At 48.5% G+C, this 26,645-nt stretch overlaps 1 protein-coding gene across 1 annotated transcript in view; it reads left to right on the forward strand.

Moving 5' to 3' along the window:
* Positions 1-5,978, forward strand: part of Pik3r5 (phosphoinositide-3-kinase regulatory subunit 5) — a 73,908-nt gene extending 67,930 nt beyond the window's left edge. Inside the window, exons 8-19 of the mRNA XM_026390622.1 lie at positions 561-714; positions 1,422-1,505; positions 1,756-2,476; positions 2,590-2,752; positions 3,065-3,190; positions 3,588-3,716; positions 3,913-4,006; positions 4,152-4,228; positions 4,519-4,612; positions 4,690-4,772; positions 5,358-5,470; positions 5,604-5,978. Coding sequence (XP_026246407.1) covers positions 561-714; positions 1,422-1,505; positions 1,756-2,476; positions 2,590-2,752; positions 3,065-3,190; positions 3,588-3,716; positions 3,913-4,006; positions 4,152-4,228; positions 4,519-4,612; positions 4,690-4,772; positions 5,358-5,470; positions 5,604-5,745 — 1,980 coding nt within the window. The 3' untranslated portion in view covers positions 5,746-5,978. The remainder of the gene's footprint in view (positions 1-560; positions 715-1,421; positions 1,506-1,755; positions 2,477-2,589; positions 2,753-3,064; positions 3,191-3,587; positions 3,717-3,912; positions 4,007-4,151; positions 4,229-4,518; positions 4,613-4,689; positions 4,773-5,357; positions 5,471-5,603) is intronic.
* Positions 5,979-26,645: the final 20,667 nt, after the last annotated feature.

The raw sequence follows: 26,645 nt of genomic DNA on the forward strand, positions 1-26,645 counted from the left end.
TGGGGCTCTGGTGACTTCTGGCACTTCCCCTGAGAGGCACAGCTCCCTCTCTGTTCCATCTCAGCTGCAGACTTCTGGTATACCCTGGCCTCCCTTACTCTGAGTGACATGGCAAGACAATGACTAGATCCTGGCCAGAGTTAGGTGGCACCCTGGGTAATGGGAATGGGTGCTGATGCCTGGTGCCTCAGAAGAAGGCACCAGGAATGGGAATGGGCTTTTGACTGAGACCTGGTTCTTAGTTCTGGCTCTGTGATCAGTCAGCTGTGCCACCCTGGACAGCCCCTTCTCTTCTCTGGGTGCAGTGAACAGTCTAAAGTCCTTCCTGCTCTGAAGTATCCTGCCTCTGGGCCTCTCTCTCTCCTGACCATTTCCTGAGAGTAGAGAGGAGGCAGGGGGAGGCCCAGCTCCCTGGCCAGCCATGGTAGAGGTGGGAAGTCAGACCAGAGTGCAGACTGGTGGCGGCTGCCTTGGTCAAGACCCTAGGAAGGGGGGGGAAAAAAAAGCAGGTATCCCGGCAACTGGGCAGGAGCAAACCTCATCTCTCCTGGACTTTTCAGTCCAAGACCCTGGCAGAGCTTGAGGACATCTTCACAGAGGTTGCTGAGGCACAGGAGCAGGCATCTGAAGCTGGGAATGCAACCGAGGCTCGGAAGTGGCTCAGGACGAAGCTTCAGGCGGTGGGAGAGAAAGCTGGTTTCTCTGAGGTCTTGGGTGAGGTTCTGGGTTCAGGGGGGCTTTGTTCTCTTTCCCTATCACCTGTTCTATCTCCCAGGGGCTGTAGGTCAGTGGGCTGATGGCTCTGCTTTTTATTGCTCCACCATCCCTTAGGGTATGGATCTGCCTGCAGGTGCAGGGTTGGCTTGCTATCATGTTGGCATCTTGTAGGAAAAAGAAAAGATCATGCCTGCTGGGGTCCTGGGGCTTGGTTGTTTTGTTAAAGGTATTGTAGAAGCTGCATGCATCACTTCCACATGTACCCCTTCACCCACCTGTGAAACATGGCCACACGTGCCCCCAAGGAGCCTGGGAAATGCCCTCTCTACAATTCTTCCAATAAGGGAGCACAGATTTGAGGAAACACTTAGCAGTTTCCATGACAATATTTCTCATACAAACCTTTGAAGATGGTTCTATTCTTTTCCCATTGGGACATGGTAAAAGGAGGCTCAGGGGCTGTGAGGTGGCCATATCCACCCAGCTAATCAAGTGCATGGCTTTATACAGTTGTACTTCAAAGAAGAGCCCTCTGGCTGGGAGCCAGGCATGCTGGCTCTAACTCGGCCTCACTCTGTCCAGGTGTATGGCTCTGTGCCAGTCTGACCCCAACTCTGGTCTTTTCTCTAAGTCAAAGGGTCTGGGCTGGATATTCTCCAAGACCCCTTCTCAGTCCTCTTCTCCTGCCCTCACTCCTCTTACAGACACCGCAAAACCCGGGAAGCTCCACACCATCCCCATCCCTGTCGCCAGGTGCTATACCTACAGCTGGAACCAGGACAGCTTTGGTAAGGAGCTGGCTGGACCCTGGGGCACCTGCCCACCACTCTGTGTGAGCTCTTTGTGGTCCTGCATCTGTACTGCTGCCCTCTCCCTCTCCCCATGGACCCTCAAAGACCCTAAGCAGAGCAGGGGGCAGCACTGAGTCCTAACAGGGCCCAGCCCCTGCTTCCTGCTCCTCCCCAAACCTGCCAGAGCCTTTCCCTCAGAAATGATTCTAGGGCCACCCACCCAGACACTGCCCTTTCTTCCCTGTAGATATCCTACAGGAAATCCTACTCAAGGAACAGGAGTTGCTGCAGCCAGGGATCCTGGGGGATGACGAAGAAGAGGAAGAAGAGGAGGAGGAGGAGGAGGAGGACTTGGAAACTGATGGACACTGTGCTGAGAGGGACTCACTGCTCTCCACGAACTCTTTGGTGTCCCATGACTCCACCCTGTCTCTTGCCTCCTCTCAGGCCTCAGGGCCAGAGCTCTCCCGCCATCTGCTGACCTCCTTTGTCTCAGGCCTCTCTGATGGCATGGACAGTGGCTATGTGGAGGACAGTGAGGAGAGCTCCTCCGAGTGGCCCAAGAGGCTTGGTAGCCAGGAATGCAAGGGCCACCGCAGGCCTGGGCAAAAGTTCAACAAAATCTATAAAATCATCAAGAGCACCAGCCAGCTGGTACTGCGGAGGAACTCTCGGGGCCTAGAGAGTGGCTCGGACACAGCCCTGCCCCTGCGAAGGGCGGGGAGCCTCTGCAGCCCACTGGACAGCCCGACACTTCCCCCCTCCCGGGCACAGCGCTCACGATCCCTGCCCCAGCCCAAGCTCAGCACCCAGCTGCCCAGCTGGCTCCTGGCCCCTGCCCCATGCCACCAGCGCCGCCGCCCCTTCCTGAGTGGGGATGAGGACCCCAAGGCATCCACACTTCGGGTTGTGGTCTTTGGCTCCGACAGGGTTTCAGGGAAAGTGGCTAGGGCATATAGTAACCTCCGGTAAGACCCATACCAGGGCACATGGCTCTGCTCTGTGTTCTTCTAGTGGAAACCAGAAGATGAGTATCCAAGAGCCACCAAGGACTCACTTCTCACCATCTTCTTTTCACCAGGAGGCTGGAGAACAATCGCCCGCTCCTCACACGGCTGTTCAAGCTGCAGTTCTTCTATGTGCCTGTGAAGCGAAGCCATGCAACTGGCTCGGGTGCCTGCCCAGCCCGTCCGAGCCAGATGTCTCCACTCCCCACAGACTCCCCGAGGCAGCCAAACCCACCAGTATGTCCCCAGTCCCCAGCCAAGTAGGGTGGGAAAGTGGATGTGAGCAGGTTCTAGGTACCTAAAGGGAGCTGGTTGGGAGTCAGCCTAAGCCATCAGTTGTGTGTCCAGGGCACTACCTTCTGCCTGACCCGCACTCCCAGGTTCCTGCCTGCACTTGGGTACATCATTTTGCCATATGACAAAGACAAAAGTTGTCATACTTCTCCAAGAGCAAGGAAAATCTTAGCTGGGGGCTTCAGGTGTGGTTCAGGGCAAAGATGGACACAGGCCTCTTGGGTAGCTGGGAATGACTCTTGTCCCTTACCTCAGGAGCTGGGCACACCCCCATGGGAGGACAGCACAAATGACATCTCCCACTACCTTGGCATGCTTGACCCCTGGTATGAGCGCAATGTGCTGGGCCTCATGCACCTGCCACCTGAAGTCCTGTGCCAGGTAAGTGGCCCTTGGGGTTGGGGTGGGAACCTACTGGCTATTGTCACCGAGCCTCACTTAGAAGGCTCTGGGTTTGCTTTCGGCTTCCAGGGCTTACTTAAAAAGAGTAGGAAGTTTCCTTCCTCAACTCCTGGCTTGTCCAGGTTGGTCAGGGGCCTCATGGAGGCCTATGTGTCAGATGAGGAGGGTGTGAGGCTGCATGGTGCTCCCCAGCCAGCCCCTCCAGCTTCTTTCTCACCCTCTCTCTCCCACCCCCACCCCCCACCCCGGTTCCCTCCGCCTCTGAATCTCTCCTCTCTCTGCCTGTGTGTGTCTTTTCCTCTCTTCCTCCCACTACCTCTCTCTCTGGGTCTCTGTCTCTTTGTGCCTCTGGCTTGGCTTCCCCCCCTGGCCACAGCACTCCCTGAAGGCTGAGTCCCGGCCCCTGGAGGGCTCCCCTGCCCAGCTGCCCATCCTGGCTGACATGCTGCTCTACTACTGCCGCTTCGCTGCCCGGCCGGTACTGCTGCAGGTCTATCAGACGGAGGTAAGGTCTGCCCTGCCCATTCCATCTCCTTACCCTCACTCCCTGGCAGTCAGGGTCCGCATCGCCAAGTCCCAGGCTATGTCGTGCTGGGCCCCCACCCACTCCCACCTGCTGCCATCAGCTAGACTGGAGGAGTCGGGTGGGACCTCCCCGCACAGAGGTCCACACTAATGCCCGTGCTCCTGCCCTCTCCAAGCTGACCTTCGACACTGGGGAGAAGACGACGGAGATCTTTATCCACTCCCTGGAGCTTGGTCACTCTGCGGCCACACGAGCTATCAAGGCTTCAGGTGTGAACTGCAGGAGCCCAGGGGGGAGGCAGGTGGGGAGGCGTGGCCTGGGGGCGGGGCTAAAATGAGGCCGCCTCCTGGGAGGCGGGGCCTTGTGGGGGCGGGGCCTTGGGAGAAGAGACAGTGAAGGCTGTGTGTGGCACAGGTCCTGGCAGCAAGCGGCTGGGCATCGATGGCGACCGGGAGGCCGTCCCTCTAACACTACAGATTGTTTACAGCAAGGTAAGACCGATGCCCTCCGGGGATCTGCTGCTGATCCTCCACCAGAGCTTGGTCCCAGAGCAGGACTTATTGGTTGTTGGGTCGGGTGGGGTAGCATGGCAGGGAGGGATTTTGAGCCTGACCTGAGCCACCCTTGACCTTCAGACTCCTGCAGCAAGCTCCCTTAGGTGCTGAGAAAAGATGTCCAGAGGAGAGAGCGGACAGCTCTCTCCTGTGGCCTCTAGAGCCTCCCAAGGCAGCAGGCACAGGGTTCTGTGGGCTGAGAGGGTCTGGCTGTGCTGCATTTCCAGGGAGCCATCAGTGGAAGAAGCCGCTGGAGCAACCTGGAGAAGGTCTGCACCTCTGTCAACCTCAACAAGGCCTGCCAGAAGCAGGAGGAGCTAGGTGAGTGCGGTGGGTGGGGTGGAGTGGCGTGGCAGGGAGGGATTTTGAGCCTGACCTGAGCCACCCTTGACCTTCAGACTCCAGTATGGAGGCGCTGACGCTAACCCTAACAGAAGTAGTGAAAAGGCAGAACCCCAAATCCAAGAAGGGTTTTAACCAGGTAAGAGCTTCCTTCTCCCTCCAGTGTGCCCGAGTTCCTGCGTATTGGGGTGTGTGTGTGTGTGTGTGTGTGTGTGTGTGTGTGTGTATGTATGAGAATGTACGCATGTACACCTGTATGTCAGAGAGAGAGAGAAAGAGTGTCTTTGGCTGGGCCTGTAGATGGGAAAGGAGAGGCAAGTGAGAGCTTTGGCTTGGGGTATGCAGAGGTATGCAGTGTCATGGGTGTCTGGGAGAGAAGGGTGCCCTTCGAGAGGATGTGAATGTGGAAAGGTTGTGTGGTCCTGGAATCCCTGAGTCCAGTGCAGAGTGTACCCTGTTCAGGGAACACTAGGGCTCTCACAGTATAGAGGGCAGTGCCATCTCCCCAGAGAGCACTTCTTCCAGACTCAGGAAAGAGGCCAGAGAGGAGGCAGGGGCTGATGGAGGCCTCAGGACCCTCCTCTGACCTGACTGTTGGCTCTGGAGAACTTCCATCCAAACTCCTGTCCGTTACTCCTCCAGGCCTGATGGGCAGTTCTGGGGGAAGGAACTACTGAGGTTGTGTGGCTAAGGCTCCCAGGTCTGACCCTTGCTTCCCTTCCAGATTAGCACATCACAGATTAAAGTGGACAAGGTACAGATCATTGGCTCCAGTGGCTGCCCTTTTGCCGTGTGTCTAGACCAGGATGAGAGAAAGATCCTGCAGAGTGTGGTCAGGTAGGAAATGGTGGAGAAGCTCAGCTGTAGTAAAACGGGGTCCCGGAAAGGGGATTGGTTTCTCTTCTACCCAGGAGGCCTGGGAAGACCTGGAGAGATCTCAACCTGCACTTACCCCTGCCCTGCCCCCCAGGTGTGAGGTGTCACCATGCTACAAGCCAGAGAAGAGAGGCCTACCACCCCAGAAATCCCCTGACCTGCTGGACCAGCCCACACCCGACCTCTGCTCCCTCCTCTGCCTGCCCATCATGACTTTCAGCGGAGCTCTGCCCTAGTGTGACCGCGGCACCAGGCTGAACAGAAAGCCGAGGCAACCACTATGGACTCCTCTTCCCAGAAGTTACTCCTGTAGAGAACGGAGTGGCCCTGTGCCAGGGACCTGCAGTGGGCCTAAGGTGTGGTGGTAGAAGGTCTCTGGGGTCTCAGGAAGGAGCCCGGACACCTAGCCTCTCAGATTCCTCACAGCAGAGGGAGAGGGATGGGTGAGAGTCCCTCCAATGGGTGATCTGATTCTCTAGCACTCCAGAGGAGCCTCTATTTAGGGCTCCTCTCCTAACCCTTGGCTGGGCCCACCCTTGCTTTGTCAAAGACCCGGGGAGTCCTGTGTCTGGAGTCCCATCCTCTCTACTCTGGAGCACAGGTGGGAGAAATGTAGATGAGACTTTTCTGGACTTGACCTTCAGTCCTGTCTCCCCCTCACCCCTCACCCCAGAAACGTGTGCACATTCACACATACCTTTCTCTAGTTAAGTTCCTCAGACTCTCTGAAAAAAACAGCACTACTATTTGACCTGTTTGGTTCCAGGACTTAGGACAGATGCTCTCTTGAACCCCTTTCTGGATGTGAGATCCTGGGGAGACAAGACAAGCTTAAATTGAGTAGTGGTTCAATTACCTTCTAGCTAAAGGACCAAAGGAAGTGAATAACTTCTTTTGAGTTTCATTTCCTTAGCACTAAATGGGAGGGGAAATTAAACTTCTGGAAAGGGTTTGGAAAAAAAAAAAGAAGAGTTGTCCACAAACCACCTAGCCCAGTGCCTCGCTGTGGTAGTTGCTCAGCAAAGATTGGAGACTTCCCCTCTCAATGATGATTCCCCTGTCCTTGGTCATTGGCATGCTCACGCTGCCTCTGGGATGCTCCTTGTTCAATCCATCCCCGTTCGTGATGAGGCAGAACTCCTTACCGCCCCAGAGAGGGAGTAAGGAGTGAGCTGTTGTACCTTCCAAAGAAGGAATTGCCTTTGTCAGCTTCCGAGGAGGGCTTCTCAGGTGCTGTACCCTTCACCCTCTTCTCTATCAGGTAATCCCAGTGCTCCCCCCACTCCATCACGCTCCATGGACTGATACACATTTTGGGCATCCTCACAAGTTCACTAGAAATGTGGGCAAGATCTCAGAGGGGTAGAAGATGGAAGACTGGCATCATATGCTTACAGCCTGACTCTGGGGGGGGGGGGACCTGAGACTCATACATAGGCAATCAGCAAAATGACAAGGTCAAGAACTAATGTACGGTGTTTAATATTATTGTTAAATAAAACTCAATTTGTTTCATACTTAACGACCTACTGTTATTTTGCTACATGACAGTTCACTGCTAGTTAAGACAGTCTACCTAAATCATTTCATACGTAGAAGTAAGACTCTTGGAGAATTGCTTTGATTATCTTTTTGTAACTTTTTCACTGTGTAAAAAAAAAAAAATACATCTGTGTTACAATTTGCCCGGCACCATCCTATTTACACCTCATCATACACCTTGACACACAAAACAACAACAACAACAACAAAAAAAAAAACCTGCACAAAACAAACAAAATTGCTATATCTAAAGGCTCAACATTTCCTATGCCACTTCCCTTGGGAAATATAAGCCCATCTATCCAGATGCTCCCTGTCTCTCAAGCCTCAGGGAGTGACTGGGCCTAAGGTGATCCTTGCTGGTGGATGGACCATGGACCCACCGTGCAACTTACTGAGAGAAACAAGAGAGTTCATAGTGGCCCTCCAGATCTGGCTATGCTTTTACTCTTGGACCACAGGGAGGGAAAGAAGAGGAGGTGTTGGAATAGTGGAGGACACCTGTGACTTGGGAAAGATAGGTAAGCACCAGATTCCCAAATCAATTACTTGGGATGGAGAGAGAAGGATCTGTGAGATGCTTCTGGTCTGCATCAGTTGGCTATTACCATAAGGAAGCACACCTCCAATTCAGTGGATTAAAACTATGAGCATTGGGTTTAGGGTGACTTGGTTCCAAGCTGCAGTTGGGGTACAGATCTGCTCTCTGGTTCTCTCAGGCACCTTGGATCAGCATGCTAGATCAAGAGGGGCAGGCAGAGACGTGATGCTCCAAAGTCTGGGGCCGCATGGCTTTTGTCAGTATTTAAGAGGCCAAAGTTGATGAAGCTTATCAACCCACAGATTTGATAAGCTCGTTAAATCTCACACAAGACCAAATGAAATCACATGAGAAGGGCACTTCTCTGATATTCTTTTTTCAAGCCACATAATCTCAGTTGAGTCGAGAAAAAACATCAGACAAACATTGATGGTGGGATATTCAACAGGATGATGTGGCCACTATTTTTCTAGACTGTCAGTGTCATGAAAAATTAAGAAAGGCTGAGAAAATCGTAAATCCAAGGAAACTATGTAAACCTTAAAACCAATGCAGTATCAAACCCTGGATTGGATCTTGAGACGGAAAGGATATTAATGGGAAAATCCTAAAATCCCAAGAAAGTCTACAGTTCCGTTTTTGAAACACAGACACACATAAGCTCCTCATTGTTGAACTAAGGGGAAGGAAAAAATAATGAGAAAATCTTAGAAACTTCCAGAGAGGAATAAAGTATCAACCACTAATCTAAGGGGTCCTTTCTCAACAGAAACAATGGAATCCAGATGACAATGAAATAACATCTAAAGTGCTGAAAACAACTGACAACCTAGAATTCTGAACCCAGAAGTGTCTTAAAGTTGCTTTTTAAATTATACACTGCCCTCAAGAGGTAGCCTTTAAATATAAAATCACAGGAAGGTTGAAAGCAAAAGAACCGACAGGATAACACCTTGAAAATCTGACCGATAAAGTTAGTATTGTTACACTAATATCATACAAATACCTAAGGCAAGAAGCATTAAAAAAAAAAAAAGGTAAAGAGGGGCACTGCATAAAGATCAAGAAGTCAGCTGGGCGTGGTGGTGCACACCTGCAATCTAAGCAGCTCAGGAGTCTGGGGCAGGAGGATCACAAGTTCAAAGCCAGCCTCAGCAACTTAGCAAAGCCCTGAACAACTTAGCAAGACCTTGTCTCTAAATAAAAAATGAATAAAATGGGCTGGGGATATGGTTCAGTGGCTCAATCCATGATACACCCCCCCACCTAAAAAAAAAAAAAGGAAAAATGATCAAGAAGTCAGTCTAGCAAAAAGATTTCAGAATTATAAATTTGTATGCACCCACCCAATAGCATAACTTTAAACTATATAAGGCAAAAATTGACTATATTAAAAGTCTTCACAACTATTGTGAAGAACTTTACCCTACTTTTTAATAGCTGATAAAACAAATAGACAAAAATATTAACAGAGATACAGAAGATCTGACAACACAACAAATCTGACCACATTGAAATAGATAGAACTCTGTGCCCGACAATAGAAGACACATTGTTTTCAAGTATAAGTAGAATGTCAAATTTCCAATGATTAAAATCAAAGAGATTACATTATGACTAAACTGAAATTAAACCACCAATACTAAAAATATTACAAAAAAATCCCAAATACCTTAGAGCTATATTTCTAAAAAATTTATGGGTCAAACAAGAAAAAGAGAAACTAGAAAATATTTTAACAGGTTGTTAATGAAGATATGATATTGAGATTAATGAATTGCTTATGCAATGCTTAGAGGAAATTTATTGCCATAATAGTATGTCTTATCGAATAGTAAAGGCTACAAATCAATTATTTACATCTCAGAAAGTTAGGAAAAGAACAGCGAATCAATATATATTTATTTATTTATTTATTTATTTATTTATTTATTTTTAAAGACAGGGTCTCACTGAGTTGCTTAGCACCTCGATGTTGCTGAGGTTGGCTTTGAACTCGGGACCCTCCTACCTCAGCCTCCAGAGCCACTGGAATTAGAGATGTGCACCACTGTACCCAAAAAGTGGATCAATGTTAAAGAAACTGAAAAGAAGTATAACAGCAGAAATAATTGAATTAGGAAATTAACATACTAATTGATAAAACCCCGGAGAGACTGATGAGAGAGAGAGAGAGAGAGAGAGAGAGAGAGAGAGAGAGAGAGAGAGAGAGAAAAGATTACCAATATAATGAATAAAAAAGACAACGTCTCTACAAATCTTATAGATATTAAAGAGAAAAAAGATTTAGAGTGTCCTATAGCTCAGTAAACTTGCTGAGCGTGATCAAGGCCCTAGGTTCAGTCTCCAGAACTAGAAAAGGGAGGGAGGGAGGGAGGGGGAGAGAGAGAGAGAGAGAGAGAGAGAGAGAGAGAGAGAGAGAGAGAGAATTTAACAAACAATTACACAATTAAATTAGACGATTGTATAAAATGGAGAAAGGGATCAAAATACAATTTTCCAATCTGACAGAAGAAGTGAAAATTCTGAGTAATTCTTATCCTATTTCCTCTATAAGTAAGATATTTTCCCCCTTTGCTTTATTTCAGGCTTTTCTCTTTGTCTTTAATTTTCTACAGTGACAATATGATATGTGCCTACATAGAATTTTTTTTTTTTTCTCTCCCATGAGATGGTTTCTCACTGTTGTCCAGGCTGGCTTTGAACTCCTGGGCTCAAGGACTCCTCCTCCCTCTCAGCCTTCTTGGGACTCTAGGAAAACAGCACTATTACCCAGTTATTGTTTCTCTGTTTTGTTTTGTCATTTATCCCACTTGGTGTTCTCCAAGATTTCTGGTTCAATAGTTTGGGGATCTGTCAATAATTGGGGGGTATTCTTAGTTATTATCATTTCAAATATTTCTTCTCTTTTAAATACTTTTTGTAATTATCTCACAGTTTCTTGGACATTCTGATGCAGGAGCTGGCAACTTCCGCTCGGTGACAACAGGAATGAAAACCAGGTCAGGGGATAGAACACACAGTCAGAGTTTTCATTGGGCAAGTTAACCTCAAGGAGAGGTTAACAGTGAGAGAGAGAGATCAGGCTGGCTCTGTGCACAACGAAAAGACCTAGTTTTGATTCAGGTGGAAGGGTTTAGGAGTAGGCTGGGGTTTAGGAATTTTAACTGGCTTTAGGTACAACTCAAAGGTGTTTTTGGTTTTTGTTGAGGTGTGAGCACTTCTACTCCAAGGGAGGGGCCATCTAGTGGGTCTGGAGCCAAAGGGTCCATCTCTCCTGCTGACACCACATCTGTGTAAGCATCTTTGTCCTGGGATAAGGATGAATTGCTGCAGCTGCTAGAAGATCACATAGTGGGAGCAGACAGAAGAAAACACAAATCACGCGAGGATCAGGTTTAGGGCTTGGGAAATTTTTCTTTAGCTTTTTGTGGTAATCTCCTGATAATTCCATCGCCTTTTCTAGTTTATCCTCAGTGGTGATGTGAAGGCAAAGGCATCCTGATTTTAGAGCTGCACCTGGGGTTTTTGAGGTTGATATGATTGTTGGTGAGAGTGAGGGCACAGTCAAGAAACTATATCATACTTTTTAATGGGTAACAGTTAAGGGTTGTAAAATAGGGGGGAAAAAAATCTCCTAATATAATTTTAATGGCCGACAGGCTATGAGTTAGATCTGGGGATTGCATTTGCCCTTTTTGGTGGGGAGTGGGTTGGGGGGAAGCACACTATCTCCATTCTGCTTCATTCTTTTGCATTTCAGTTTGGAAAGTTTTTATTGACATTTCTTCAAGGTCACTGATTCTTTACATGGTGTTGTACAAACCGATTAGCCCTTCAAAGGTGTTCTTCATTTCTGTTACCATGTTTTTTCTTAAAACATATGTTTGTAGTTGTAGATGGACATATATCTTTATTTTATTTATTTATTTATTTTTATGTGGTGCTGAGGATCGAATCCAGTGCCTTACACGTGCTAGGCAAGTGCTCTACCACTGAGCCTCAGCCCCAGCCCCCTGTTACCCCATTTTTGATTGCTGGCATTTCCTGTGGATTCTTTCTTGGAGTTTCCACCTCTGCTTATATTATTGCATATGGTTTTTGCATGTTGCCCGCTTTTTCCATGAAAGCCCTTCGCAAATTAATTTCATTGTTTTAGGTTCCCAGTCAGATAATTCCAAGAACCCTGCCATTTCTGAGTCTGGTTCTGATACTGGTTTTGTCCCTTCAAACTTTTTTGTTTTATTTTGTTTTGTTTTTCTGTCTTTGAGTATGCCTTGTGGGTTTTCTTGTTGTTGTTGAAAGCCAACGTGATGTACTGATTAAAAGGAAATGGGTCTTTAGCATCAGATTTTATGTCAATCTGTCTAGGGGTTAGGCTGTGTTTGCTGTTTTCTGTGTCTATAGGTGTCAGGGGTTAAAATTTCTTCTGTAGGCTGTGTGTTTTGGCTCCTGTTGTACAAGAGCCCCACTCATGTGGTGGTAAGTGTGGATGAAGTGTTCCATAGTCCTGGGATTAGGTTTCCATCTTTGATGGGCCCATGCCTCTGCTGCTTCTGTCCCCTTGGGAAAAACAGGACAATTAGGGAAGGTAGTGTTGATATTGCTCTACAAAAAGGCTAGAGTGGAGTGGATATGAATATTTCCCTTCCCCCAGGTCAGTTAAGCTCTGGTAGAAGTTTCTCACAGGGACAGGCTTTGTGAAGAGGTAGAGAGTGCTCTCAGCATATTCCAAAATGGCTGCTTCCCCTTCCTTATGCTAGAAGCAGAAGGGAATTTTTCTTTTCTTCACTAGAAGAACCTGGGAGGGCCCCTAGAGGTAAAACTCACAAATGGGTGGGATCCTCAACACACCACCACGCTCAGCTTGTATCTAATTTTTGAAGCAAAGGTTTGTCCTGCGACCTCAGTTTTTTTGTTGAATTTAAGAAGAGTTGTCACCATGCCTGTGACAGCCTGTAATCCCAGTGGTTTGGGAGGCTGAGGCAGGAGGATCAGGAGTTCAAAGCCAGCCTCAGCCAACGGTGAGGTGCTGAGCAACTCAGTGAGACCCTGTCTCTAAATAAAATACAAAATAGGGCTGGGGATGTGACTCGATGGTTGAGTGCCCCTGAGTTCAATCCCCTGTACCCTGCCCCCCGCCCTAAAAAAATGAAGAGTTGTCAACTTTCAGTTGATCAGCTTTTTTGTTAAGATAGGAAAATGAGAGCTACCAAGCTCCTCACGGGGGCTATAAAGCTGTTCCCACTGAGCTGAAGTGACCCCAGGGGTCTGTAGCAACCAGTTCTTGAGATCTGGCAGGAAGGATTTCCAGCCATCTACAAAGACAGCAGGCCGGTTTTGTTTTGTTTTTTTTTTTTTTTAAGCAATAATGAGGACAAGGACATACAGCTTAGGCACTGAGTGGACCATCTCTGGAGAGAATGGCGTCAATCTTACAGAGTCTGGGTTTCTAAGTCCCTTTTGAAGCCTGGTTTTGAGTTCCTATGTTCTTGCCTTGGTTTCTCATACCCGCTTAAGTGGCCTATTACCCTTGGTATAGCTAGCCCTCAGCAAGTTTTCTTTTCAAAGGTCATGATGACCTGGTCACAAAGGATGGCTATGACATGGTTTCAGTGATGACCTGGTCATGGGGGGGGCGGGTCGGGATGTCGGGATGACCTGGTCACAAGAGATGGTTGCAACATGGTCTTGTGCTGATAGTTTCCTTAAGTGGTTGCAGCTATGGTTGGGGGAGGTCTGACATACCCGTTCCCATTTCCTGGATGCTGATCTGCTTTGATAATTTTTTTTTCATCTCCAGTCAGTCCTGTGACTTATGGGCTCTCTTTGATGTGTATGTCTGATGTCCTTCCTGCAAGTTACTGCCCTTCCTTGTCCTCCCCTACACACCTGCTCATGGCTGACTATTCACCTGTCACAAGCAGGACTGGAAACCCAAAGTCAAGCCATTATTAATTAAAAAAAAAAAACTCACAAAGATAACCACAGGCCAAGTGGATTCTCCAGTAAATTCTTTCAAACACTTAGAGAAAAAAAATGACTCTAATCTCATATAACATCTTTCAGAGAATAGCAAATGGTGAAGTACTTTCCAGCTTCTTTTTGAGTCCAACATAACCTTCATATTAAAACACAATAAGCTTGTTTCTGGGTTATTAATCAAGTTCCCTCATAAACTTAGATCCAAAAGTCTTTAATAACTTAAAAAAAACAAATAAAAAACTAAAAGCAAACAAAACAAACAACATCTTTAACATACCAGTGGAGAGTGAAATTGGCCAAATTACATTGTTATATTGTGTGCATGTTACGAATATGTAATAACAAATCCCACCATTGTGTACAACTATAATACACCAATAAAAAATGTGGAAAAAACTTGGCATATCCAGCAACTATATGTAAACAGGATAGATATATCAAAACCAAATAAGATTTATCCCAGGTAAATAAAGATAGTTTAAGAATACAAAATTAATTATCCTTTGAGTATGATGGAGTGAGGATGTAGAAAAAGCCTCTTTATAAAAATCAAGACAAGGGGCTGGGGATGTGGCTCAAGCGGTAACGCGCTTGCCTGGCATGCGTGCGGCCCGGGTTCGATCCTCAGCACCACATACAAATAAAGATGTTGTGTCCGCTGAAAACTAAAAATAAATATTAAAAAACTCTCTCTCTCTCTCTCTCTCTCTCTCTCTCTCAGAAAAAAAAATCAGGACAAAATTTTGTGTGTGAAAAGTTAAAATCAATAAAGGAATAAAGTAATATGCTAAAATATTATTATCAAAAAGAAGATGGTAAAAGAAGAACAGAATCACACAAAAAAGGTATGAGACAGAGACAAATAGAATAGTTCAGCTTGAGATGGGGCTGAATATCATGGCAGAAGGATATGGTGGAGGGAAGCAGCTCACATGACGATCAGAGAGCAGAGATAGACTCCACTCCCAGATACAAAATATATACCCCAAAGACACATCTCCTCCAGCCACATCCTATTAGCCTTCAGTTACCACTTAGTTAATCCCATCTGGGAGATTAATTCATTGATTGGGTTAAGGCTCTCATAACCCAATTATTTCTCCTCTAAACTTTGAATTATCTCACACACAAGCAGGACTGGAGGACACCTCACATCCAAACCATAACATCCAGAATGCAATTCAAAATTGTTCAATATGCAAATGAAATGTAGCATATTTTCAAAGAAAAAGATTATCAACATAAGGCCCAAAACAAGATATTGGAATGATCCAGATATTGGAATTATCAAAGACTTTGCTATGTTACACATAATGAAGTTAAAAAAAATAGAATGATTGGCTTCATTAGTGGCTCCCAAACATGACTGCACATTAAGATTTTTTTAAATATTTATTTAGTTGTAACTGGACACAATATCTTTATTTTATTTATTTATTTTCATGTGGTCCTGAGGATCGAACCCAGGGCCTCGCACGTGCTAGGTGAGTGTTCTACCGCTGAGCCACAACCCCAGCCCCTGCACATTAAGATTATTTAAGAATCATTTGTAAAGGAAGAGAAATGAATTACAGTAGAAGGGGTAGAGATAGAAGATGGGAGGGGAGGGGAGCGGGGGATAGCAGAGGATAGGAAAGATAGCAGAATACAACAGTCACTAGTATGGCAATATGTAAAAACGTGGATGTGTAACCGATGTGAATCTGCAATCTGTATACGGGGTAAAAATGGGAGTTCATAACCCACTTGAATCAAATGTATGAAATATGATATGTCAAGAGCTTTGTAATGTTTTGAACAACCAATAAAAAAAAGAATCATTTGTAAAATACCAATGTCTGCACCCCAATCCAAATTAATCAAAATTTCTGAGATATGAGGCTGAGTGCCCATATAGTTTAAAAGTCCCCCAGATAATTCTGAAGGATGCCGAAGGCAGAGAAGCAAAACTTTGGTTATTATCACCCCCACTAGGAAGACAGATTCCTTAGGCCAGACTTTGACATAAATCATTGGCTATCCTGTAGATGGGTACTTGTAGGTCTGACGCCCACTCTGAATAGTCACCATGATCTGTGACCAATCCATGAACCAAAGTGTCACAGATTAAAGGGAGTCAGAGCCAGATGTCTCATCCAGTCCATGACTCTTGTCAACCTGAGTCATTGAGTATTGAAGAAAAGGGTCAGGGACCTGGGTGTCTGTGACGAGAGTCCTAGTTGTGTCCTGCTGTAGGCAGGTGAAGGAGGGTTGTGCTCCGACCTCCCCACCTTGTTTTCCAAGCTAGACCTCCTCCACATGGCTGCTTCACCACGGACTCCGGGAGAACTGACAATGACCTTGAAGACTCTCACTTTGCACCACTCCATGCAGTTATTCCTGTCCCAGGGCCACAGCCTTCTATCCTTGCCATCCCTAGCAGGGGCATTTACCCTCTGACTTTGGGACATGGAGAAGTCTCCCATTGCCAGGTTTCTGCTTTCTACAAGGTTGGGTGGGCCTTAGTGATGGGAGTGAAATCCAGCTGTGTGCTGAGGGTCGGGGGGGGGGGGGCTGTCAAAGGGGTGTTGTCCCTCCCCCTCCCCCACTCCACCTCTGTGATTCCCTACTGCACCTGGAGGGATCCCTGTGGCCTTCCACTCCCTCTGCTCCCTTGGCCGGTAGAGGTGCTCTCTCACACCAGCCCTCTGATGGTAGGGAGGCCTGGCAGGAGCAGAAACTGCCATCGCTTTGTGCAACCCAGGCCACCTCACACAAGCTTCATTTCCTCACCTGCGAAGGGGATGCAGTGTCTATTTTTAGGGGATGGTAGGTTTTAGGAGAGGAAGTTATGTAAATGGGGATGGTGCTTTCTAGACTGTTATCCAGGAAACGGCTTGGCCCCAGGAGATCCCTGGAAGCAGAAAGTCAAAGGACCTTGGCCAGCTGAGCAGGGACCTTGAGGCCTTCCTGAAAAGGAGGCTTCTCTAAAAACAATGGCTCCTCCACTTGTTTGTCCTCTGGCAGCTTGGTGCTTCCTGCAGGGGCCTGAAGGGAGGGGTCCATCACCATCCTCAGATCTCCCCCAGAGATCCAAGTTAGGGTCCTTGCTGCCTCCAAGGTAAAGTGCCCTCCGCAGCCCCTGGGGGCAGGATAGCCGACAGCCCCCTCCATCTGCTTAAAGTCAGGCTGGAAAGAAGGTTCCAGTCCCTGCAGCCACACACAGGAGATGCATCTGGACCCAGCCTGCCTGGAGCAGCTGGGGAGGGGGGCTTCAGATTCCCCTCCCCTATTATCACAGTCACCACCCACTCCAGCACTGGGAGGTGCCCCATCTTTCTGAATCCCTTTTTTCCCCCAATCCTACCTGAAAGGTTGGGGTAAAGGACGCTGCTGCTGTCCCTGGAATAAGGTGCCTTCTGCTTCATTCTGGGGGAAAGCAAGCAGGTGGCTGACTGTGTCCCCGAATGTCCATTATTTCTCTCTGTCCCCTGCACAGGTACACTTGCGTCTTGACTCAGATCAGCGCCTCTAAGCCTCTGCACCTCTGAGTGTGTGTCCTGTGTAAAGTAGCTGTGGACAGAGCCGCCATGTGTGTGCACCTCCTACGGGATCTCCAGAAATTTAGAGCTGGAAGTCCCAACCTTTCCATTACTGGACCCTGGACAGGGACTTGCCGAGAATGTCCACCCAGAGCCAGAGCAAGGGTTTTCCAGGCTTATTATTGCCATGCTTATGTTAATGGGCTTGTGCCTCCCAGACTCCCTCCTACAGAGATCAGCACTATTAAATAGGGGAGCTGTTAGAAAAATCAAAATGCCAAGAAATCAAACTCGTTCTCCAAAGTAGGTGGTCAAGGCAAACTTTCACTTCTGCCAGAAGAGCATGCTACGGAACCTAGCCAGCGCGCCTGGGACGGCAATCCACCTGCTTTAATCCCAAAGGTAGCGCTACCCATTGCTTTGATTGGAGAACTCAGGGGTACAATCTTTGCGATTGGCTCATTTTTAAATTAGGGCGGGAAAGCCAGGCGCGGCAGCGCATGCCTGCAATTCCAGCAGTTTGGGAGGCCAAAACAGGAGGATCGAAAGTTCAAAGCCAACTTCAGAAAACTTGAGGCGCTAAGCAACTCAGTGAGACCCTGTCTCTAAATAAAATACAAAATAGGGCTGGGGATGTGGCTCTGTGGTTGAGTGCCCCTGAGTTCAATTCCCCATCCCCCCCCCAAAAAAAATAAGTAAAATGGCTACAATTTGATCCAATGAAGGCTGAGTGCTATATTCTGAAGATGAACCACCCAGACATTCTCTTTCTCACAAAACTGAGCAGCAAAGAAGTTGAGTAACTTACCCAAGATCACAGACAGTAAAAAGGAGAAGACAGAACTCAAGCCCACACAGTGCATTCCAGAACGCCTGCCCTTAACCACTAAGCTATATGCCCCCCCACAAACCACTCTCAGGAGTGGTGAGGGGTGGGTAAACTGAGGTCCAGAAAAGCCAAGTTCACACGATGTCTGAGAAGGATGGCTTCCTTATAGAGGACCTCAGAAGGAGTTTTGACATTTCATAAAGGAAGCGACACTCCTCACTTCCTCAGCAGGAGTGGGCAGGGTGGGGGCGGAGGGAGGAGAGGGCAGCTGTGGCTTGGCCAGGATCCAGGCAAGCCTGGGCTGTCTGAAGGAAGCCCGAATATAGCTCAAGGAGGGAGAGCCTATCTAATGTGGTCCCCCAGGACCTCAGGAGCAGAACAGCCCCCTCCCCAACCCATCTGGCACCTCCAAGGGAAGGGACCTCTTATCACCAGGGAGGCGTTCTCCGGATAAAACTGGAGCCTGGAGCCTCTAAAGCCAGAACTCAGGATCCTCTGGGGACTGAGAAGCTTTGGAAGCTTTGGAAATGTGCTTTCCAACCCCTTGGGTTACAGATGAAGAAACTGAAATCCAGGAGCAGGGAGTCACACAGCTAGAGGCTAGGAGGAGAGCCCAGCCAGATCACCTGTCTTTCTAGGGTGTGCGTGTGTGCATGTGCGTGTTTTCATGTGGCATGTACCACAGCATAGATATGCACAGAGACTAGGCCATTTGCACAGGTAAAAGAGGTTAGACTCTGAGTTTTCTCACTGGCCAGCCCCAACTTTCTTGGTCCCTCTCTCTTCCTGGTATGAATCCCTTTGCCAGAAGGAAACAGGAATAATGTACTTTATACACATCCAGAAGCCCCGGCACCTCCTCCACATCCTGGAAAGCTCTCAGGCCCGCTTCCCAGCTCAGCATCTCCAGAGAAACCTGTGGGGTGAGGTGGCGGGAAACTTCAATTAAAGATGAAGGTCAGGGGGAGGGGCAGGGGAGGAGGGTCCACTGGGTCTCCCACTCAAGGATGTCGTGAGAACAAGGAAGTAAAAGGAGACCGGACACCTTTCCCAGCAACCCCAAGTTCTCTGCACCCAAGGGAAGAAGGGTGCCAAAGAGCCGGGAGACAGTTGTACCTGCTAAAATCTTGGGAGGGAGAGGGTTACAGGTTTCCCTCACCAATATGATGGGCTGCTTTCAAAGAGGGAGTGGCCTGATTTTCTGTGTCAATCCGAACCACGTGCATAGCTTACTTGTCCCCAAAAATATGTACATGTAAATTTAATAAAAGAATGTGCTTGGTCCTTATGTACTGATATAAAATAATCCCCCAGAAAAACAAAGCCAGTCAGAGAACAATCCGTATGGTACAAGCTCTTGGTGTCAATGACCCTGAGCTATGAAGAGTCGTTTGTGTTGAGGGGGACAGAAAAGAAATTGGGGGGGGGGGAAGGGGGACTCTCTTTTTTTCTATTTTTTATAATATTTTTATGTAATTCATAAAAGAGTTTTATACTTCTGTTGCTCCATGTAAAAAATATGCGCCCTGGAACCCCCTGTATGGTGGAGAAGTGAAGATATCCCAGGGACAGATCACAGGGACAGAATAGGGTCCACTGTGTCCTCCTCCTCTCTTTACTGAAAGAGACTGTGAGATTTGCGGGAAGAAGTCCTACCTAGGACAGGCACTAGGGAAAGCACCCAAATATAGTTTCCAAAAATGTAACGTGCTCTAGATTACAAAGGGACATGTTTAATTTCTAGAACCTATTGATTTCCCTAATGTGAGTAGACAGGAATAGTAGAAAGCAGGGTGATTTTCACCTGGCTTGGAATTCTTGTAGACACATCCTAGAGACCAGAATAAATTTCACAGGACCCCCCTGCTCTTCAGCCAGTAAGGGCAATGGGAGGGTGCCACCACCATCTTTGGGTACGGCATATGCGTGTGTACATGATGGAGAAACTGAGGCACAGAGAATACCCAAGTCAGTGAGAAAGTGTGTCTCCAGCTGTCCCGGTCCCTTCTTTCTAAGCACAAAGAAGGCAAACTTGTCATTCACATAGGTCCCCTTCGTCTCCTTTAAGATTTGTTAGTCAGAAGTGTGTGTCTGTGTGTGTGTGTGTGTGTGTGTGTATGTCTGTGTGTGTGTGTGTGTGTGTGTGTGTGTGAAAGGGATTTCTCTTTCCACTCTGAATACTCCTATAATGTTTGAGTATTTTTTATGAATTACTTAAGTAATTGTTTTAGATATCAAAACTTAAAAAAAAAACATTAATGGTGCTTAAAATCAAATTGCCTCTCCTCTCAGCTTCCCCCCACCAAACCTCCCTCAAAAAAAAAAAAATGATGGAAAAGCTGAGTGGCTGGATATGAAGCATAAACCTACTTCCTATAAACTTATGACCTTAATTTGTCCCAATTCTGCACACACACACACCTCCTGCAGAATTATACTACCAGAAGTAAAGGATAGAAAATTCCCAAACTGTCCTGTTTCTCCGTTTCCATGGCCCCAGCAGACAGTACTAGTCACTAACAGATTCCCAGGTGACGCTGATGCTGTGGCTCCAGGGACCTCACTTTGGAAACCACTGGTTTAAATTAGGACACTGTCTCCACCTGCTTCCTCGGGGGGTGGGTGTGAGGACTGGAGGGGATTGCCTGAGAAGCAGGTGGGTCTGCGCTGTGCCACTGCCTTGGCTTCCTGGAGTGAGGTGGAAAGATTTGGAATGCTGACTGGCTCAGCCTGCTGGGGGGCAGGTGGCCTGGATGGTGCCGGGTTCTAATCCCACCTCCACCAGGGATGTGAGTCTTTCAACTCTAGTTTCTCCACCTCCATAACTGTACCTATTGTTTAACAGAAGTAAAATGTGTTTCTAGAATGGTTTTCGGGTTCATTGACTTCTCACCATTTTCTAAGAATGGGTCCTACCAACCAGAGAGCCATCTGGGCTTTGAATGGTGGTTCATGAGTTTGGGGTAGCAAAACTAAAAGGTGAGAACAGAATGGAACGGGAGTGCTCTGAATGCCTTTAAAAAAAATTAGTTGTAGATGGACACAAGAACTTTATTTCATTTATTTATTTTTGTATACGGGGCTGAGGACCGAACTTGGTGCTTCACACATGCTAGGCAAGTACTCTACCACTGAGCCACAACCCCAGCCCCTAAGTATATTTCAAAGAGGACCTGGATATGTCTGGGGAGGCGGATCTAGGAGAGAAAAACCAGGAACTAGTGAGTGGATGGTTATGCAATATACTCTCCCTGCATCTCCAGATGCAACCCTCAGGGAATTTTACATTGCTTCTTAGTGTTTCGTGTAAGTTCATTTCTTTGAAAACTGAGATGAAGAATCAGGTGTGAGAGGCTAAATGGTCCCAGAGACACATCCCACAGGAGGCAGAGCTGAAAGCAAGGGTACAGTGATCCTGGGTTTCCCTGGTCCAAAGCAAATAATTCTCACCAGACTCCACCCTGATCACCAATGCCAGGTGCCAGTATCTGTTCTTCACGGGGACGTTGCTCACAATTGCAAGAGGACTTCATTTTTGTTTAAAGCTCCTGACTGCTTTGAAACGGATAGGAAAAGGGCTTAGAGGGTGTTTCGTTGTTGGTTTTCGCCTAGAAAGAACAGTTCTCCTGGAAAGAGGAATAAGGACGGAACAGAAGTATTTGCTTCTCATAGGACAGGGGACCCTGAGAAGTGTAGCAGCTGTGTGCAGTGGGGCCATTGGGAGGGGGAGACCCTTAGCTGGTGAGGAGGGTGCAGATGGGGGCAGAGGCGTGGTGATAATGATGAGCCCACCTGCTTCCATATCTTGGGCATGGATCAACCCAGGATGGCTTCGTTTCCATGAATGGACCAGGTAATCTGGGATCTAGAGCAATAAACGCAGGGAGGCTTCATTGTCACCGTCATGGCTGAGTCCTGCTCTTGGCCTTGTCGGCCTGGGGGTGAGGTTGTCGGGAGACAGGCACAAACACAGGGAACCTGGTAACAGCACAGACTGGAAAACCCAGCTAAACCAACTCTAAGGACAGTGAGTGGAGAGAAGGAAAGTCACGGGGTTGGTTAAGAGTGGGCATGTCGCTCTGACTCTTGTTCCTGGCCGGCCACCACGAGTGTGTGACCTCAGCCATGAAGGTGCCTCAGATCCTCTTTGCAAAGGACAACTCTGGGACTGTCTACAGTCACCGGCTGTCACCCCCATGGTGGCCACACCCAAAGCAGTTGCAGAGTCAGCCACCGTTTGATAAGAAGCGCAGCGCAGCCACAAGAAGCCAGCCTCGGCGTGTGATTTCCGATTCAGTTAGGCCAAAGCTGATAAGCGCAGGGGACTGCCCGTGGCAGGCCACACCTCCTGGCTGCTGCCAAGTCTCCAGCCTGCGGGGGACTGAGTTCTTGATCCTCGATCACGTCCTGGGTTGGTTCGTTCCCACACTCATTCATTCATTCATTCATTCATCTGTTTGCTTTATTTAATGAGCCATGCATTCTCTTTCTCTTCTCCTGTGATGGACAGAATGATGAGTACGACCTGGTCACGGCTCTCCCAAACAGTTAATGTGGGGAGGGGACAGGATGGGGAGGGACAAGGGACAGGCAGGCATGTGACCCAAGAACTCTAATACAGAGATGCCAGGTGGAATGTGATTCCAGCCACATGAACAGAAAAGACAGTGTTGTCAGCGGGAGGCAGAGCCATGAGTAAATGATTTTTCAAATCATTTCCTCTGCAAAATGAGAGGTCACAACAGAACCTAGTAAGGACCTTGCAGGAAAAAAAAAAAAAATCAGGGATTTCATAGCCCCAGAGCACCTTTGATTACAAGAGACAAACGCCACTCAAAGAGGCCTAATCCAAAAAAAAAAAAAAAAAGATCAGGAACAATAAAAAGAAAAATAAAAAATGCTGGATGTGGTGGCACATGCCTATAATCCCAGTGGCTTGGGAGACTGAGGCAGGAGGATGAGTTAGAGGCCAGTCTCAGCAACTGAATGGGGCCCTAAGCAACTTAGTGAGAACCTGTTTTAAAATAAAAAGGGCTGGGAATGTGACTCAGTGGTTAAGTACCCCTGGGCTTAATTTACAGTTCAATTTACAGTTATCCTCCCAAAATTAAAAAAATATATATGAATTTATTGGGTCCATAGTTGAACAGTTCAAGGATAGATAAGGTGTCAGGGTTTCAGGTATAGCTGAATCCAGGCACTCAAATCTTGCTTCCAGCAATCTGTCTCTCTCCAGAGCCATTAGGCCAAATAGGATGAGGACATAGAGTTTGTGGCTTTTTCAAAGTTCTATAAATGTGTTGGAGACTCCCCCCCAAATAATGCTTGAATTCAAAATATGACAAAAAGAAAACAGAGAAACGATGTGATAAACTCACATGTCATCTTAGAGTTGATCTGCTACCCACAACTGTCCTTGCCTAGCACTCATCTTTGATCCATTCTCTCCTTTGAACATTTTCTCCTTTGACTTCTTTTTCCTCTTCCCCTATGGGGAAGGATGGCAAGGGTGAGCCAGGAGAAGAGTCGGGTTGGGAAGAAAATCCCAGAGCCTGGATTGTCGAAAACTACAGTACTTCTAGGAAGGGCTGAATCGAGGGGCTAAAACACAAGATTGGAGATTAAGGAGAAACTACATCAAGAAGAGTCTTGAAAGTCACACTAAGGAGAGTTTGGCCATAATCATGAAAGTAATAGGGAGCCATTGAAGGTTGTAGCAGGGGTGCAACCTGATCAGATTTGCATTTTACTATGTGAAAAAGGCCCTTGGTTGTGGTATGGGGGCAGGGTTAAAAGGAGACCTCCGGCTGTTGCAGTGTGTCAGAAGGACATGGTGGCCTGATGAGGCAGTGACAACCATGGGGATGGGACTCAGTGGAGGATTCATGAGATATGGACAGGACTTGATGCAGCTTAGATGCAACAGATAAGGGGGGAAGGTGCTAGGATGACCCCCAGGTTTGGGGTTCCGAAGGAAGAAACCAAAAAGCAGCTTTAGAGGGAAAATGATGAGTTGGTTTATATCTGTCGAGTCAGAGGTGGACACGTGGCCGGTGATGACCCGGGAGGAGAAAGCAAGTCTGGAGCTCAGAAGAGAGGTCAGGGCTCCTGCATCCCCACCCCATCAGCACCCGAGGAGTGGATCCCTGTGGAGGTGCCCTGTCCTGCCCCCTTGCACCAGATCACAATAAAGAAGCTCCAGTGTGGGGGGCGGGGGGGGGGGTGACCACAGACGCAGCTTCAGAAAACAGCCTCTAGCAGGATGTGCCTGGGAGGAGCTTCGAAGGCTTTGGGGAAGGGGAAGGAAGAGGAGGGACAGGGCAGGCCTGTGGCCGCTGTTCTCTGCAGATCTGTAGGCAGCAGTCAGGACTAAAGTCAGATAGAGGATCCTCCGAGACGTCCTGGTCCCTGGGGTGGTTAGTGTCGCTGGGTGCGAGGCGGGGAGCTAACCAGCTGGAGGGTTGGGGGAGTGGAGCAGCTGTGGCCAAGCCAAGGTAGGTGCTGGCTGGGGAGGGAGGGGTCTCCAGGGAGGGAGAGGTCTCCAGGGAGGGAGTATGGAGAGACTCAATGGGGCAGAGCTGGTGGAAGGGTTGGGAAAGAGGGACGCAGAGGGGCTGAGAGTCCCCGGGTCTTAGTAGCCCAACTCTTGGGCTGCTGAGGCCAACCTTTCTGAAAAGAGTTACCCAGCTAAGATGGTCCTTAGGACCCCTCTGCCTGGTTCTGATTTTCCAATGAAGAAACACACAGGACCCTGTAAGGGCAGCTCTGCTCCCTTGACCTTGACTTTTGTATATGCCAGGGATGACAGGGCTCATTCTACATGCCCCGTGCTGTGGGGTCCCCTCGGCCCATTTGATTCTCAGCAGCAGTTGGAGGTCAGATGGATACGTGTTTTAACACCCAGGTCCTGGATCAGGAGACGGAGGCTGAGAGAGGTGACTTGCTAAAGATTGCAGAATGAGTGAGGACTCCAAGTCAGTCATCCCGGTCCCTGTTTGTGTCCCTTCTGGGACATCACCTGTGCGTCCCTCTCCAGGGGAATTCAGTGGCAGTCTGGCTGATCTGGCTTGATTTCTCTGTACACGTGGAGCAAGCATCTTTCTCTGTGCAGCTGGTGCCAGAGCCTGACCGAGGCCTGGTCTCTGTCCTGGAGGAGATGGCCACCTGGCCTGGGAGTTGAGACACGGCCATGAGGGTCCCTGGTGTGTAGGAGTGGGGGAGAGAGAGCCCCCCGGGTGTGGGACCAAGGAGGGCTCTGGGACACCTGAGCTGAGCCTTCAGGGAGAGGAAAGGCCTGGGGTGTAGAAATGGGGCAAGAGACTTTCCAGATGAGGGGGACAGAGTGCACAAACCCACAGAGGCAGGAAAGTGGGCGCAGAGGTTGGATCAGAGAACGGCCACCCCATTTGGCTCCAGTGGAGTAGAGCAGGCGGAGGACTCCCAGGTGTGGGCCTGTTGTGTTCGTTTATTTAGCGCTAAGTGGTTTGCAAACATCCCCTTGGTGAGTCCCCATGACAATCCTGTGAGGGAGGTGCTGCTCTCTCTCCTTTACCCATAGGGAAACGAGGACACGGAGGCTTGAAGCAACCAGCTTCAAGGGTGGCCCTAGTGACAGAGCAGATTGGAACCCAGGCATTCTGGTGTGGGATGTTAAGCCACACCGCTAAGGCCGGTGGCCTGTCCCCACGCTGTCTCCAAGAGACCTCCTCGGCTGAGTGGCAGGAGGTGAATGCCCAGCTCCTGTGCCCACCATCTGGTGCCTCAGTATCCAGGCCCCTCAGGTTCCACAAAAGGCCCCTGGCCCCTGGGAACAATGCTTCTCATCCCCAAGGGGCTCTTCCACACCCAGGTGTTTCCTTCCCAGCCAGGGACAGACGCATTTGAGGAAACAGGACTGCCGCCCTCCACAGGGGACAGCCAAGGAAACTGGGCCTTGGCCTCCTGGTCCCCTGGGGCTCACTCTCCTCCCCTCACAAGGAATCCACTGATCACACCTCTAAACCCACACCTGGGCTCTGTTGTCTGTCAAGTCTGATGATGGGGAGTGTGAGGCAGCCCAGCGGGAGGCGAGCCCCCACTGGGGAGGTGAGAGAAGCAGGTGACACAGGACCTGTGGAGTCAGAGGGTGATGGCGGGATGCCCCCTGTCTTTCTTTCTCTCTTTTGGTCCTGAAGGCCTGGCCCGGGTGGTAAGTTCTTCTGTCTGAGCAGTCTGCTGCGGGCTCTGGGAGCCAGGATTGGGATGCTGGCTTCTGCACCATCCTCCTCCTCCAAATCGTCTCTCTTTAGTTCTTCAGCCAGGAAGTGTGTGATCCCCATATTTTCACACACTAACTACAGTGTGAGCAGGCTCTACTTGCTTCCTTCTATCCCTTCTGTGGTCATCCTTGGGCCCATTGGACCTCCATGGTAGTGACCGATTCTGTATGCAATGTCATTGCTCATCTTCTGCACTTGAGGAAGAATGCTCTCTGAATCCCAATTCATTTGTTCCATTGTTCATTCGGTCCTTGTCAATGATCTCGTCTCTCTATCAAGAACTGTGAAGGATCTCTGTGGCCTTACGTATGATGAGCAGGTTAGCCGGCCACAGTTCAAGGATGCTCATGGAAGACATGAAATTCTAGGGTCAGAGACAAAGGACTTCATCGCAGCACAATAAGCAAGCCGAGTGTTATGTCCATGGGTGTCTGTTGTGGCGAAGGTCCCCTGGGGGCAT

Source organism: Urocitellus parryii, chromosome 7, assembly GCF_045843805.1.
Source record: "Urocitellus parryii isolate mUroPar1 chromosome 7, mUroPar1.hap1, whole genome shotgun sequence".
Taxonomy (NCBI): Eukaryota; Metazoa; Chordata; class Mammalia; order Rodentia; family Sciuridae; genus Urocitellus; species Urocitellus parryii.